The sequence below is a fragment of the Lucilia cuprina genome, chromosome 5, assembly GCF_022045245.1.
Source record: "Lucilia cuprina isolate Lc7/37 chromosome 5, ASM2204524v1, whole genome shotgun sequence".
Taxonomy (NCBI): domain Eukaryota; kingdom Metazoa; phylum Arthropoda; class Insecta; order Diptera; family Calliphoridae; genus Lucilia; species Lucilia cuprina.
In genome coordinates this window covers 4,856,787-4,871,333 of record NC_060953.1, presented here as the reverse complement: position 1 = coordinate 4,871,333, position 14,547 = coordinate 4,856,787, and the positions used below count along the sequence as shown (strand labels likewise).

General features: G+C 25.6%; 1 protein-coding gene across 1 annotated transcript in view; it reads right to left on the bottom strand.

Moving 5' to 3' along the window:
• Positions 1-14,547, bottom strand: part of LOC111681231 (rab11 family-interacting protein 4B) — an 86,800-nt gene that overhangs the window by 48,337 nt on the left and 23,916 nt on the right. Inside the window, exons 3-6 of the mRNA XM_046953309.1 lie at positions 10,744-10,948; positions 10,572-10,643; positions 7,872-7,916; positions 623-636 (exon numbers count right to left, since the gene is read on the bottom strand). Coding sequence (XP_046809265.1) covers positions 623-636; positions 7,872-7,916; positions 10,572-10,643; positions 10,744-10,948 — 336 coding nt within the window. The remainder of the gene's footprint in view (positions 1-622; positions 637-7,871; positions 7,917-10,571; positions 10,644-10,743; positions 10,949-14,547) is intronic.

The window sequence follows — 14,547 nt, the reverse complement described above, 5'->3', positions numbered from 1 at the left end:
CTATAGTCTAGTCTATAGTCTAGTCTATAGTCTAGTCTATAGTCTAGTCTATAGTCTAGTCTATAGTCTAGTCTATAGTCTAGTCTATAGTCTAGTCTATAGTCCATAATCCAATCTTTAATTTGTGCTCTTACTCCCATCCCTGTTATTTGAGTAACATATTTGGGAATTAAAACTTGCCACACAATAGTTATTTTCTTAAAGATTTGTTTCTGTCTTTCGCTCTCTGGGTCTTGGCTTTATTTGGGTGTGTTCGTTATTTCAATAAAGGACATCACGTTTTTAGGATTTTAAAGTGTTTTGTTGTAGTTTTTTTGGTTTATAAGTATGTTGTTTGCTTAGTTTTTAGTTTCTTTAAAAAGTAAAGAACAAAAAACAAATAAAACGTGACTAGAATAAGAGAAACAAACAAAAGGAAGGAAAAAAATACAGACAAGTCATAAATAGCAAGTGTTTAAAGTAAGAATATAAAGGTTTTTTAATAAAATAGAATAAAATTTTGAATTTTTTAATAAAATATAGAAAATTCAATAAAAAAATTTAAAATTTCTTAAATTTTTGTTAATGATTACAAATTTTGTTCCTAACTTTTTCTTTTAACAATTTTTAGTTTTAATACTTGGTCTTCTTCCTACACTCTAAATGAAGGTGTGAACTCAACCATCATACCACATTACATGCAGTTCAAAAATAAAACAACAACAAAAGGAAAAACTTTTTCATTTGAGAAGGTCTTGTTGCACACTTGAATGCATTTTCTCATCATTTAAATAATTGCTTAAAGAAGAAAAAAAACTTCAGAAAATACTCTTGACAAAAAAAGAACACAAATAAGAAAAGATAAAAAACTTTAAGAATTCTTAAAGTTTTTTCACTGTAATTAAGTTTTTTAGAAAAAAAGTTGTACGTTTCTCCCATTTGAAGGCAATAATTATGGGAAAATATTTAATTTTTTCTCATCTATTCAAGCCTAATATTAAGAGGAAATGAAGAGTAAGTTGGGAAAAAATTTTAAACTTAATGAAAGGAAATCGTGTGTTACTAAAAATGCAAAGTTAGCAATATTTGTAGTAGGTTTTTAGGCGGATTGAAATAAAACTAAATTGGAATTGAGTTAAGTTTTATAAGCTAACAAATAAAGACAATTTTAATGGAGTTAACTAAACTTAAACTTTTTTTAAAGAATATAACAAAACTTCAAAATTCTTTTGTAATCGGGTTCTTATTTATGTTTAATAAATGAATATATAATTGAAAATGTTCGAAACCTTTTCGTTTTCAAAATAAAGTTTCGTTAAGTTTTTTATTTAATCAAAATTTCAAAATTTTTCTTGGTTCGGGTTTTAATTCATGTGTAGTAAACGAATATGAGATTAAAAATGTTCGAACCTATATAGTTTTTAAAATAAAGTTTCGTTAAGTTTTTTATTCAAGTAAAATTTAAAATTTTTTCAAGGTTTGGGTTCTACTTTATGTGTGGTATACGAATATATAGTTGAAAATTTTCGAACCCTTTTAGTTTTCGAAATAAAGTTTCGTTAAGTTTTTAAATTAACAAAAAATTTCAATATTTTTCTGGGTTCAGGTTTTAATATATATGTATTAAACGAACATATAATTAAATATTTTTGAACCCTTTTCGTTTCCAAAATAAAGTTTCGTTAAGTTTTTTATTCACTTAAAATTTCAAAATTTTTTAAGGTTAGGGTTCCAATTTATGTGAGGTATACGAATATATGATTGAAAATGTTCGAAACTTTTTCGTTTTAAAATAAAGTTTCGTTAAGTTTTTTTATTCAATTAAAATTTCAAAATTTTTTAAGGTTCGGGTTCGAATTTATGTGAGGTATACGAATATGTGATTGAAAATGTTCGAACCCTTTTCCTTTTCAAAATAAAGTTTCGTTAAGTTTTTTTATTCAAGTAAAATTTCAAAATTTTTCTAGCTGTGCGTTCTAATTTACGTGAGGTATACGAATATATAATTAAAAATATTCGAACCCTTTTAGTTTTCAAAATAAATTTTCATTAAGTTTTTAAATTAACAAAAATTTCAATATTTTTCTGGGTTCGGGTTTTAATGTATGTGTATTAAACGAATATATATTTGAAAATGTTCGAACCCTTTTAATTTTTTGAGAAAAGTTTCGTTAAATTTTCTATTTATTATAAGTTAAAAATTTTTCCGGGTTTGGATTCTTAATTTTTATTTAATAAGCGAATATAATATTGATAGTATTCAAACTCTTTTCGTTTTGGAAATAATGTTTCGTTAAGTTTTTAAATTAACAAATATTTCAAAATATTCCTGGGTTCGGATTTTGATTTATGTGTACTAAACAAATATATAATTGAAAATGTTCGAACCCTTTTAGTTTCCTAAATAAAGTTTCGTTAAGTTTTTTATTTAACGAAAATTTCGAAATATTTTTAGTTTCGGGTTCTAATTTATGTTTAATAAACAAATATAATATTCAAAATGTTCGAACCCTTTTAGTTTCCAAAATAAAGTTTCGTTAAGTTTTTTATTTAATGAAAATTTCAAAATTGTTCTAGGTTCGGGTTCTAATTGATGTTTAATAAACGAATATATCATAAAAAATGTTCGAACCCTTTTAGTTTCCGAAATAAAGTTTCGTTAAATTTTGTAATTAAATAAAATTTTAAAACTCTTTAAATATTACAAAATTTGTTTACTTTTACAAAACATTTAATACTTTTTTTGTGTAAAAAATCTTTATCTTTAACTTCCTCTTTTATTTCTTGTCTATTTACAACACCCAACAAACATCTTAAATTACGCTTTTTGCCACTAGACCATATTAAACCATCACCTACTATGTTAACATCTTTTCTATTAAAAGGTAATTTAAACTGATCGTATGTCTATGTTATTGTTAAAACTTAACTAGTTCTTGTATAGAAAATTATTACATCAAAACAAAAACCGCAAAGTTGTTAAAGGAAATAAATGTAAAATAAAACTCTAATTAAAAAGTAACAAACATTTTATATTAAATTTATGTATTAACTGAAATATTTGAACAATATGATTTAAAAAAAAACAAAAAAATTCCCCTAGAAAACCTTTCAAAAGAAAACGAATTCTAAAACACAAACCTCTACTTGTACTCTATTTACATTAAATTGTTAATGGTACAGTAAACTCTTTATTTACTGTAACTCTCTCTCTCTCTTCTCTCTATCATTTCACCCTTGCACTCTTTTTCTATTTACACCTTTAATAAAAACTTGTTTCCGCTTTCGTTGGTATTTGTAAGAAAAACAAAATGCATTCACATTGCAATGGGTTTTTGTTTACATATTTTGTTGTTGTATAAATATGGGAATGTAAGTACATATGTAATTGTTGTTGTTGCTGTTTGCATTTAGGTTCTTAACATGGCAAACAGCAGAGATGGATATTTGTTAGAAATGAACTAAACCAAAGTAAGGAGTTGTAGCTACTACACAATCAGAAAGGTCAAATTAATAAAAATATAGAAAAATTTGTAATAGAAAACTGTTATACAAACATGTTTAAGTATGTATAATATACAGTGTTATATAAACTGTTATACAAACCGAAATAACTGCTATACAAACTGTTATACCAACTGTTTTCTATAGATTAAACTATTATACTTATGGACAAATATAGACCATGATTTCTATTGAAAAAAACTGTTATAAAACTGTTATACACACTTTTTTGTATAAAATAAACTGTTTTCTATAAGAAAAAACTGTCAGAGACCATTTCGTTAAGAGAATAAAACTGTTATATATAAATTGTTTATAGTAATAAAAACTAATAAAGAACTGTTATACACAATATTTCATAGAGAAGGAACTGTTATAAGCAAATGTTTCTATAAAATAAGAAAAAAACTGTAATACATCTTTTTTTTCTATAAGAAAAAACTGTAATAAATCTTTTTATAAGAAAAAACTCTTATACATTCTATTTTCTACAGAATAAAACTGTTGTACAAAATTTATTCATATTTTAAACTGTTATACACTAAAAGGAAAACTATTATACACCTTTTTCTATAGACAAAAACTGTTATACATACTTTATTCTAGACAAAAAACTGTCATATACTCTTTTTTTTATAAAATGAAATGTTTTTTTTTAAGAAAAAACTGTTATACACCCTTTTTTCTAGAAAATAAAACTGTTATACATAATTTATTCATAGTATATTTTTTACACTGAAGAAAAAACTGTTATAAACCGGTTTTCTATAGGAAAAAACTCTAATACCTCTTTTTATAAGAAAAAAACTCTTATACATCCTTTTTTTACAGAATAAAACTGTTATACATAATTTATTCACAGTAGAAACTGTTATACACTAAAGGAAAAACTATTATATACTTTTTTCTATAGAAAAAACTGTTATTCGTACTTTTTTCTAGAAAACAAACTGTTATAAACTCTTTTTTCGAATAAAATGTTTTTTATAAGAAACAACTGTTATACACCCTTTTTTCTAGAAAATAAAACTCTTATACATAATTTATTTATAGTAAAACTGTTATACACTAAAAATAAAACTGTTGTACATACTTTTAAAAAAGACAAGAAACTGTTATACAATTTTTTTTTTTTTTTTTTTTTGAAAGGACAACCTTTTATGTTTTAAATGTTATGTAAATAAAACTGTTATATTTTCTATAAAGAAAACTGTTATACTTGAACTTTCCTATAGAAAAACTATTATATTAGAAAATTTCATTAAGAAAAAATTGTTATACTTGAAATTTTATGCAAATACAATTGTTATCCTTAATATTTTCTTCATATAAAACTGTTATACTAGAACAATTTTTTTGGAAATTTTGTTATAATTAAACTTTTTATTTCAAAAAATTTTTATACTTTAACTTTTCTTTAATAAAAAAAAAACTATTATAACAGTTATATTAGAACTACATATCTTGTATAAAAACTGTTATACTTGAACTTTCAAACAAAAAATTTGGTTTTATTTGAACTTTTCTATAGAAAATCTGTTAAAATAGAAAATTTCTGTAAAAAAAGATTTTTAAAAAAACTGTTATACTTGAACTATTTATTAGAAAAAACTGTTATAATTAATTGAACTTTTCTTTAGTAGGAAATAACAAACTTAAACTTGATTTAGGAGAAAATTTGGTTGAAGTTTTCTTTAGAAAAAAATCTTATACTTGAAATTTTCATGTAAATTTTAAACTTTCTACTTTTGAAAATCAACAGTTTCCAAAAAGATAATTTTCTTCCCATTTTTCCATCTCCGCTGTTGGGCTTTTTTCAATAAAACTAAAGTGTGTGAGAATATATTTTAGATTTTTGTAACAAATAATCGTACTTTTTTTTCTGTAATTCTATGTTGAAAGTCAACAGCAAGAAACCATTGAAATGTTGAAAAAAATATATAAAAAAGAGTAATAATGAAAAAAACATCATGCGACATTCCAAAACCATGACGCTGTGACGCATGCGCAACAGTATTAAAACAACAAAAGTAACACATTTTTCTTTTCAGAAGACATTTTATATTGACAGAAAATAAAAAAAAAAAGAAGTTGTGGTAGAAGTGCTAAGCTGGAATGGTTGAGTTGAATTGACTTGGCTGTTAAAGAAAGATGATGGCAGAAAAGAAATATAAAAGACATCTTGATGATCATGAAGTTCTTTTAGCGCAAAAAAAGTTTTTGTTTTTTTTTTCTTTTTGAAACCAGTTTTTGGCTTGAAAAAAATACGTTAAATTAAAATATAAAACAGAAATTCTTGTTACGGAAAAAAATAGAGTTTAAACTTTAAAGAAGTTAAACAAAGAAGAAGAAGACAACAGTTGAGAGAAAAAATATAGAGAATATTAAGAAAAATGGACAGATTTTTATAAAACTGTTATACTTAAACTTTTTTATAGGAAATCTTTTATGTTTAAAACTGTTTTTAGAAAACAAACTGTTATACTTAATAGTTTTGTTTAAAATTTTTGATTTTAAGAAAGAACAATAACACTTTAACTTTACTTTAGAGAAGATGTGTTATTATTGAACTATTTTTAGGAAAGAACTGTTATATAAAAAAAATGAAACTGTTATACATGAACTTTTGGCAGAAATGAAGAAAATTCTCTTATGGAACTGGTGAACAAAAGTGTTATGTAACCAATTTTCTTTAGGGTATTATCTACAACTTGCTAAACTAACTAACTAAGTAACTAACTAACTAACTAACTAACTAACTAACTAACTAACTAACTAACTGACTAACTAACTAACTAACTAACTAACTAACTAACTAACTAATTAACTAACTAACTAACTAACTAACTAACTAACTAACTAACTAACTGACTAACTAACTAACTAACTAACTAACTAACTAACTAACTAACTACTAACTAACTAACTAACTAACTAACTAACTAACTACTAACTAACTAACTAACTAACTAACTAACTAACTAACTAACTAACTAACTAACTAACCAACTAAATAACTAACCAACTAAATAACTAACTAACTAACTAACTAACTAACTAACTAACTAACTAACTAACTAACTAACTAACTAACTAACTAACTAACTAACTAACTAACTAACTAACCAACTAAATAACTAACCAACTAAATAACTAACTAACTAACTAACTAACTAACTAACTAACTAACTAACTAACTAACTAACTAACTAACTAACTAACTAACTAACTAACTAACTAACTAACTAACTAACTAACTAACTAACTAACTAACTAACTAACTAACTAACTAACTAACTAACTAATTAACTAACTAATTAACTAACTAATTAACTAACTAACTAACTAACTAACTAACTAACTAACTAACTAACTAACTAACTAACTAACTAACTAACTAACTAACTAACTAACTAACTAACTAACTAACTATCTATCTATCTATCTATCTATCTATCTATCTCTCTATCTATCTATCTATCTATCTATCTATCAATCTATCGAAAAAAAAACCTATATAAAATTTGTTTTAAGGAGAAAACTGTTACACAAATTTAGCTTCAAAGAGAAAACTGTTATACACATTTAGCTTTATAGAAAAAACTGTTATAAAAATTTAGCTTTAAAGAGAAAACTATTATAAAAATTTAGAGAAAAGAGAAAACTGTTATAAAAAATTCTTTTCACAGGGAACACAAAATTTGTTTTGCATAGAAAACTGTTATACAACATTTTCTATATTACACAAAATCGTTCATATATAGAAAACTGTTATAAAAAACTTCTTCTCTAAGAAAAAAAAAACGGTTAAACACTATTTAACCATAATTTATCTTCAATCTCTGCTACACTGCCATCCTCCACTATCAGCAGTGAGCATCCAATCTGTAAACCAAAAAAATCTAAGAGAAGGGGGAACTACTAACATCTGAAAACAATTGTAAGTTTTTGCGTTCAACTTTTAATGATTTTGTGCCAAATTCTTGGCAACAAAAAGGAACATTTAATAAAAACCAAAAAAGAAGATGAAGACAAAAGTAGTAAAAATGTCAATAATTTTGGGTTAATTTCTTGGCTTAATAAAACAAAAACTTATCTAGAGCAATTAATCTGGTTAAAATTATTGCCTAAATAGGAGAGGAAAGGGAAAATATTAAAACAACGTTAATTGTTTCAAAGGAATTTTTTGAAAGTTGATATTAAGAAAAAAGGAATATAAATAAAAATAAGAATAAAGTTAGTTACACAATTAAAGATAAAGAAAAACCCGTTAAATTCCAAATATTTAAAGAGAATTGAATAAATTATTTACATTAAAAAAACATTCTGTAAAGAAAACCCCTTAAACCAAATATATTTAGCCCAAAATTTGAAAACATTTAGCTTACTGTCTCATGGAACCCCAACGACGATTGGCTAAACTGTCAGGATTTCTGTAAGAAAATAAGAAGATATTTTTAATCAAAAACAAATTTCAAAATCAAAGAGAATAAGCCAAAACCAAACCAAAATGAAGGAATTAAAATGTAAACTAACAAGGAGTTAATAAAAAAAGTTTTGAATAAAAATGAACTTAAAATTCTATATTTTTATAAAAAAGTAAAATGTCATCGTAATTTATAAAACAAATTTAATGATAATGAGAAAATATTTACAAAAAGTGTTGAATTCTTTACTCTTTTGCAATAATTATAACATAAAGATGACTTATAATATGTTCTCTTTCTTTTGTTTACAAGCTGAATAGATTTTTTAAGAAATTTTCTTAGCTGAATTATAAAATTTACTTTGCTGAATATGATTTTTTACAATAAAACAACAATTTTATTAACTTATCTTTACAAAAGCTTAGCTGAATTGCATTAAAGCTAGTTGAATAGCATAAAAGCTAGCTGAATAGCATTAAACACTAGCTGAATAGTGTTAAACACTAACTGTATCGATTTATAAGGAAATCTGCTCAGCTGAATTGTAAATTTGCTTAGCTGAATATGATTTTTTACAATAATATCACTTGTTTATTAAATTTTCTTTAAAATAGCTTAGCTGAATTGCATAAAATTTAGCTGAATAGTGTTAATCACTAGCTGAATTGCAAAATTTGTAATTGAATGTAAGTTTTAGTTATTTTCCAACAAATTTACGCAGCTGAATAAGAAATTTCCTTAGCTGAATATGATTTTTTATAAGAATTTTAGAATTTTATTAAGTTTTCTTTAAAATTACTAAGCTGAATTGTATTTAACACTAGCTGAATTGATTTTCCATGAAATTTTCTTAGCTGAATTGTAAATTTGCTTAGCTGAATATGATTTTTTACAATAATATCACTTGTTTATTAAGTTTACTTTAAAATAGCTTTGCTGAATTGCATAAAAACTAGCTGAATAGAGTTAAACGCTAGTTGAATTGCAAAATTTGTAATTATATATAAGTTTTAGTTATTTTTCTACAAATTTAAGCAGCTGAATTAGAAATTTACTTTGCTGAATATGATTTTTTATAATAATTTAACAATTTTATTAAGTTTTCTTTAAAACTACTAAGCTGAATTGTAAATTTGCTTAGCTGAATATGATTTTTTACAATAATATCACTTGTTTATTAAGTTTACTTTAAAATAGCTTTGCTGAATTGCATAAAAACTAGCTGAATAGAGTTAAACGCTAGTTGAATTGCAAAATTTGTAATTATATATAAGTTTTAGTTATTTTTCTACAAATTTAAGCAGCTGAATTAGAAATTTTCTTAGCTGAATATGATTTTTTATAATAATTAAACAATTTTATTAAGTTTTCTTTAAAACTACTAAGCTGAATTGCAATTTTGCTTAGCTGAATATGATTTTTTACAATAATATCACTTTTTTATTAAATTTACTTTAAAATAGCTCAGCTGAATTGCATAAAAGCTGGCTGAATAGAGTTAAACACTAGCTGAATTGCAAAATTTGTAATTGAATGTAAGTTTTAGTTATTTTCCTACAAATTTACGCAGCTGAATTACAAATTTGCATGGATGAATATGATTTTTTTAATAATTTAACAATTTTATTAAGTTTTTTTTAAAATTACTAAGCTGAATAGAAAATTTTGACAGCTGAATTGTACTTAACACTAGCGCAAATGATTTTCCTTGAAAATTACTTAGCTGAAATACAATTTTGCTTAGCTGAATATACAATTTTACAATAATATTACAAGTTCAATAAGTTTTCTTTAAAATAGCTTTGCTAGCTAGCTGAATAGTGTTAATTACTAGCTAAATAGTAAATAATGTTTGCTGAATTGAATGTTTTGTAAGCTTTGTTATTTTGCTACAAAATTTACTTAGCTGAGTGACAAAATTCCTTAGCTGAATAGGATTTTTCTAACATGTATTAAGTATTTGCTCTTTTTTCAAATAGTGGCAGCACTATTCCTCGTTTATATATCAAACAACGGTAACTTTAAAAAGAAAAAGAGAAATTTTCTCACACAAAAGAGTATTTCATACCTTGAACTCTTACCAAGAGTTAGTTGATTTATACAGAAACAAATTAGAAAAGCAAAATAAATCTCTACCAAAATAAATAACAACATAAACAAAAAACTAAATAAATATCTGACTCATGGTAAAGAAGAGATATTAAAGCCAACAGCCAATAAGCCGTCAGTCAGGGTAGTTGGGTCAAAAGCTTTTTTTGTATTAAAAACAAAATGAAAAATTAAAAAAAATACAAAATGAATAATAAAATAAAATGTTAAACCGCAAAACCGGTTTGACAGAAATATGAAATAAAACAAGTAGAAAAAATGCAATATTTTTTTAGCAAAAACAATAAACAAAATGACAGTTATATACACAAAAACAACAACAGTTGCCCCCCCCCCCTGAGAGAGTAAATAAAAATGACAAGCTTTAAATTAAAGCTCAGGTTAAAACTTAAAACAAAATGACGTCAATATGTGTAGATGTTTTCTTTCAAATAGAAATTCTAAGAAACAAAAAAACAAAATTTAACAATAATTACAAAAAAAAAATAACAATTTACAAAATAAGTGAATGAGGGAAATGAATTGAAAAAAAAAAGAAAATAACAAACTTACTTGGTGGGTGTACGTCTTAAGCTCATACGTGCCCAATTATCGCGTGGTATAAAATTTAAATCATCATCATCACTGAAGTACAAGTTAATTGAAATAAAAAGAAAAAAACAATAAATTAATTTTTTTATTGATTAAAAAAATTGGAAATAGAGAAGGTGGAAGCATTACTTACTGTTGAGGCGTAGAGTTATTACCACCATGTGGTGCCAAATCCAATTCAATACCTGAACTACCATTTAAGTTATTATTGCCATCATTTGTGGAGAGCGAATGATCGACATGATCATGTGTGGAATGTATGCTAACTAATTCATTTTCACCATAACCCTCAAAGGATTCACCATCAGAGAGGGAAGAACATTGTGATTTGCCTGGATCTGAAAGGATATGATAGTAGAAATTAAAAAAAAACACAAAATATTCAAAAGCCTAGTCTATAGACTAGCCTATAGTCTAGTCAATAGTCTTGCCTATAGTCTAGTTTGTAGTCTATAGTCTAGTGTATTGTCTTATCTATAGTCCAGTCTATAGTCTAGTCTGTATTCTAGCTTATAGTCTAGTCTATAGTCTAGTCTATATTCTAGTCTATAGTCTAGTCTATAGTCTAGTCTATAGTCCAGTCTATAGTCTAGTCTATAGTCTAGTCTATAGTCTAGTCTATAGTCTAGTCTATAGTCTAGTCTATAGTCTAGTCTATATTCTAGTCTATAGTCTAGTCTATAGTATAGTCTATAATCTAGTCTAGTCTATAGTCTAGTCTATAGTCTAGTCTATATTCTAGATTATAGTCTAGTCTATAGTTAGTCTATTCTATAGTCTATTCTATATTCTAGTCTATAGTCTATTCTATATTCTAGTCTATAATATAGTCTATAGTCTAGTCAATAGTATAGTCAATAGTCTAGTCTATAGTCTAGTCTATAGTCTAGTCAATAGTCTAGTCAATAGTCTAGTCAATAGTCTAGTCAATAGTCTAGTCAATAGTCTAGTCAATAGTCTAGTTTATAGTCTAGTCTATAGTCTAGATTATAGTCTAGTCTATAATCTAGTCTATAGTCTAGTCTATAGTCTAGTCTATAGTCTAGTCTATAGTCTAGTCTATAGTCCAGTCTATAGTACAGTCTATAGTCCAGTCTATAGTCTAGTCTATAGTGTATAGTCTAGTCTATAGTGTATAGTCTAGTCTATAGTCTAGTAAATAGTCTAGTCTATAGTCTAGTCTATAGTCTAGTCTATAGTCTAGTCTATAGTCTAGTCTATAGTCTAGTCTATAGTCTAGTCTATAGTCTAGTCTACAGTCTAGTCTATAGTCTAGTCTATAGTCTAGTCTATAGTCTAGTCTATAGTCTAGTCTGCAATCTAGTCTATAACCTAGTCTATAGTTTAGTATCTTTCTTTTTCTCTAAGAAACATAAATTTAACTTAGTCGGCATGTTCTTCAAACGTTTTTAAGCGGGCGGTTAATAGTTTAACGCCGTCGAAGTAAGTGGAAGTAAGTTAAACATTTAAATTTGTTCTTTGTGTTTTGTTAAAGGAATTTCCTTTTTTTTTGGGTCTAAAAGTAAAAAACTCATAAATTACTTCAAGTTAAAATGTTTCCTCACACAAATTAGCCTTTAAGTTTTTTTGAAGTTCTTTTCCAAGTCCATAAATTAAATTGTCTTTTTTACAAATTTGTAAAGACTCATTATTTGGTAGTAAACATTTTCAATATTGTTTTCTTTGTTTTCCATATAAAAGTCACAAAAAGAAGAAAAACTGTCACAATACAAACTTGTAAATTGCTTTAAAGAAATTATCACAGTAATTTTTGTTTGTGTTGTTGCTTTTTTTATTTCAAATAAATTGTATATTTTTAAAAAGAAAAAATAGTTTTAGCGCAAAAACAAGAAACCCCTTATGACTGTGGCACACTAAAGTTTATTTTTAGCTAACATTTCATTACAGAGTTGATTGGAGTGTATGGAGGAATCACATCATTTTTTGGTTTAAATTGTGTGGGGAGAGAACTTATATATTTTTTTCTTTGGAAAGAATCATGATGTCTTATGTCTGTTAATTATAGCGCAATTTATGTGTAAGGAGGAGTAGTAAAATTTTCCTTTTAATTAAAAAGATAAGAAAATAGTTAACATTTTACTGTTAAAATTTTTTTGAGTGTAATTTTTGAAAAATGTTGCAAGTCTAGCTTTTTTATTGATTTTGATTGACTTGTAATGGTTTTTTTCAAAGATAACTGGATTTTTTAAATAAAATGAAAAAAGGTGTGTTTGTAGGTGAGTTATGTTTAGAGGGAGGTGTGGTAACCTGTATGTTTAAAAATAAATAGGTCAAATGTCAGTTAAAGATAAAAAATGTGAAGTAATTCATTAGATTTCAATTGAAAATAGCAAAGAAATTTTTTAAAGATTAAAGAGAAAAAAAACATCACACAAAAGCAAATCAGACGTCGGCAAAGAGTGTGAATAGTCAGAAAAGAGCTCTTTGCGTATCACTGGTTAAAGTTCGAGCTTATTGTTTCTCTTTATAATAAGCAAGAATACTAATAAGAGAGCTCTTTGCACATTACTGGTTTAAAGCTAAAAACGAGTTAGAGCTCATTGCCCCTCCTAGCTTTAACGGTAAACAAAACAAAAGCTGTTCTAGAGATTTTCTCACTCTCTCGCTCTCTAGCATTAACTACTTAAGAGATAAAAAGACACAGGGAAATGGGAAATGAGATATGAAAAGCCTGATATTTGTTTACATTTTCCAAACATTTTAGTGGCCAGATGTCTATTCTTAACAAATATTTCTCACACACTCCCACTTATTCACTTTATTTATCACTAAATATTTCTTGTATTTACACAAAACATATTTTCCCCTCATGGAAAAAACACTTTTTAGTTTGCACTCAAAATGTATAAAATATGCAACATTTTAGAAAATTTCCTGTCTTTTTAATTTTTAGTTGGCTATAAATAACCATTTAAAAAGTGATTTTTTTTATTCTAACCCATAAAAATATTTGACACAAATCTCTTTCTCAGTTCTTTTTTTGGTTGAAAAGAAAAATCTTATGTTTTTTACACTAATAGTTTATGATTGCATCATAAAAAAGTGTAGTCTAGTCAGCATATAGTAAAACTAAATGCAATTAAATTTAAACATATTGATCGATCACTAAATGGTTGCTTTAATAAAAAAAAATACAAAACTTTTACTGATGACTTTGAACTTTAGAGAATTATACAACTAAAAAAAAGAATAAACAAATAAATATAAATTATAAATTATTTAAATAATAAAAAACAGCTGTTTTAAATTAAAAAGAAAAATTATCGAATCGTAAATAAAAACTAAAGTTTACAAGTTCAACAACTTTAGAGACACTAGTCTCTAGTGCAGAGACAGCTAAATAAAGATTAAAGCTTACAAGTCCAACATCTTTAGAGACACCAGTCTATAGTACAGAGACTACACACTAGTATGTAGTATAGAGACTACACTCTACTACCCACTATAGGCTTGACTACTCGAGTCTCTAGTATAGAGACTACTTTAGTCTCTAGTATAGAGACTACTTTAGTCTCTAGTATAGAGACTAATTTAGTCTCTAGTATAGAGACTAATTTAGTCTCTAGTATAGAGACTAATTTTGTCTCTAGTATAGAGACTAATTTTGTCTCTAGTATAGAGACTAATTTAGTCTCTAGTATAGAGACTAATAGTATAGAGACTACTCTAGTCTCTAGTATAGAGACTTCTCTAGTCTCTAGAATAGAGACTACTCTAGTCTCTAGTATAGAGACTACTCTAGTCACTAGTATAGAGACTACTCTAGTCTCTAGTATAGAGACTACTCTAGTCTCTAGTATAGAGACTACTCTAGTCTCTAGTATAGAGACAACTCTAGTCTCTAGTATAGAGACAACTCTAGTCTCTAGTATAGAGACAACTCTAGTCTCTAGTATAGAAACAACTCTAGTCTCTA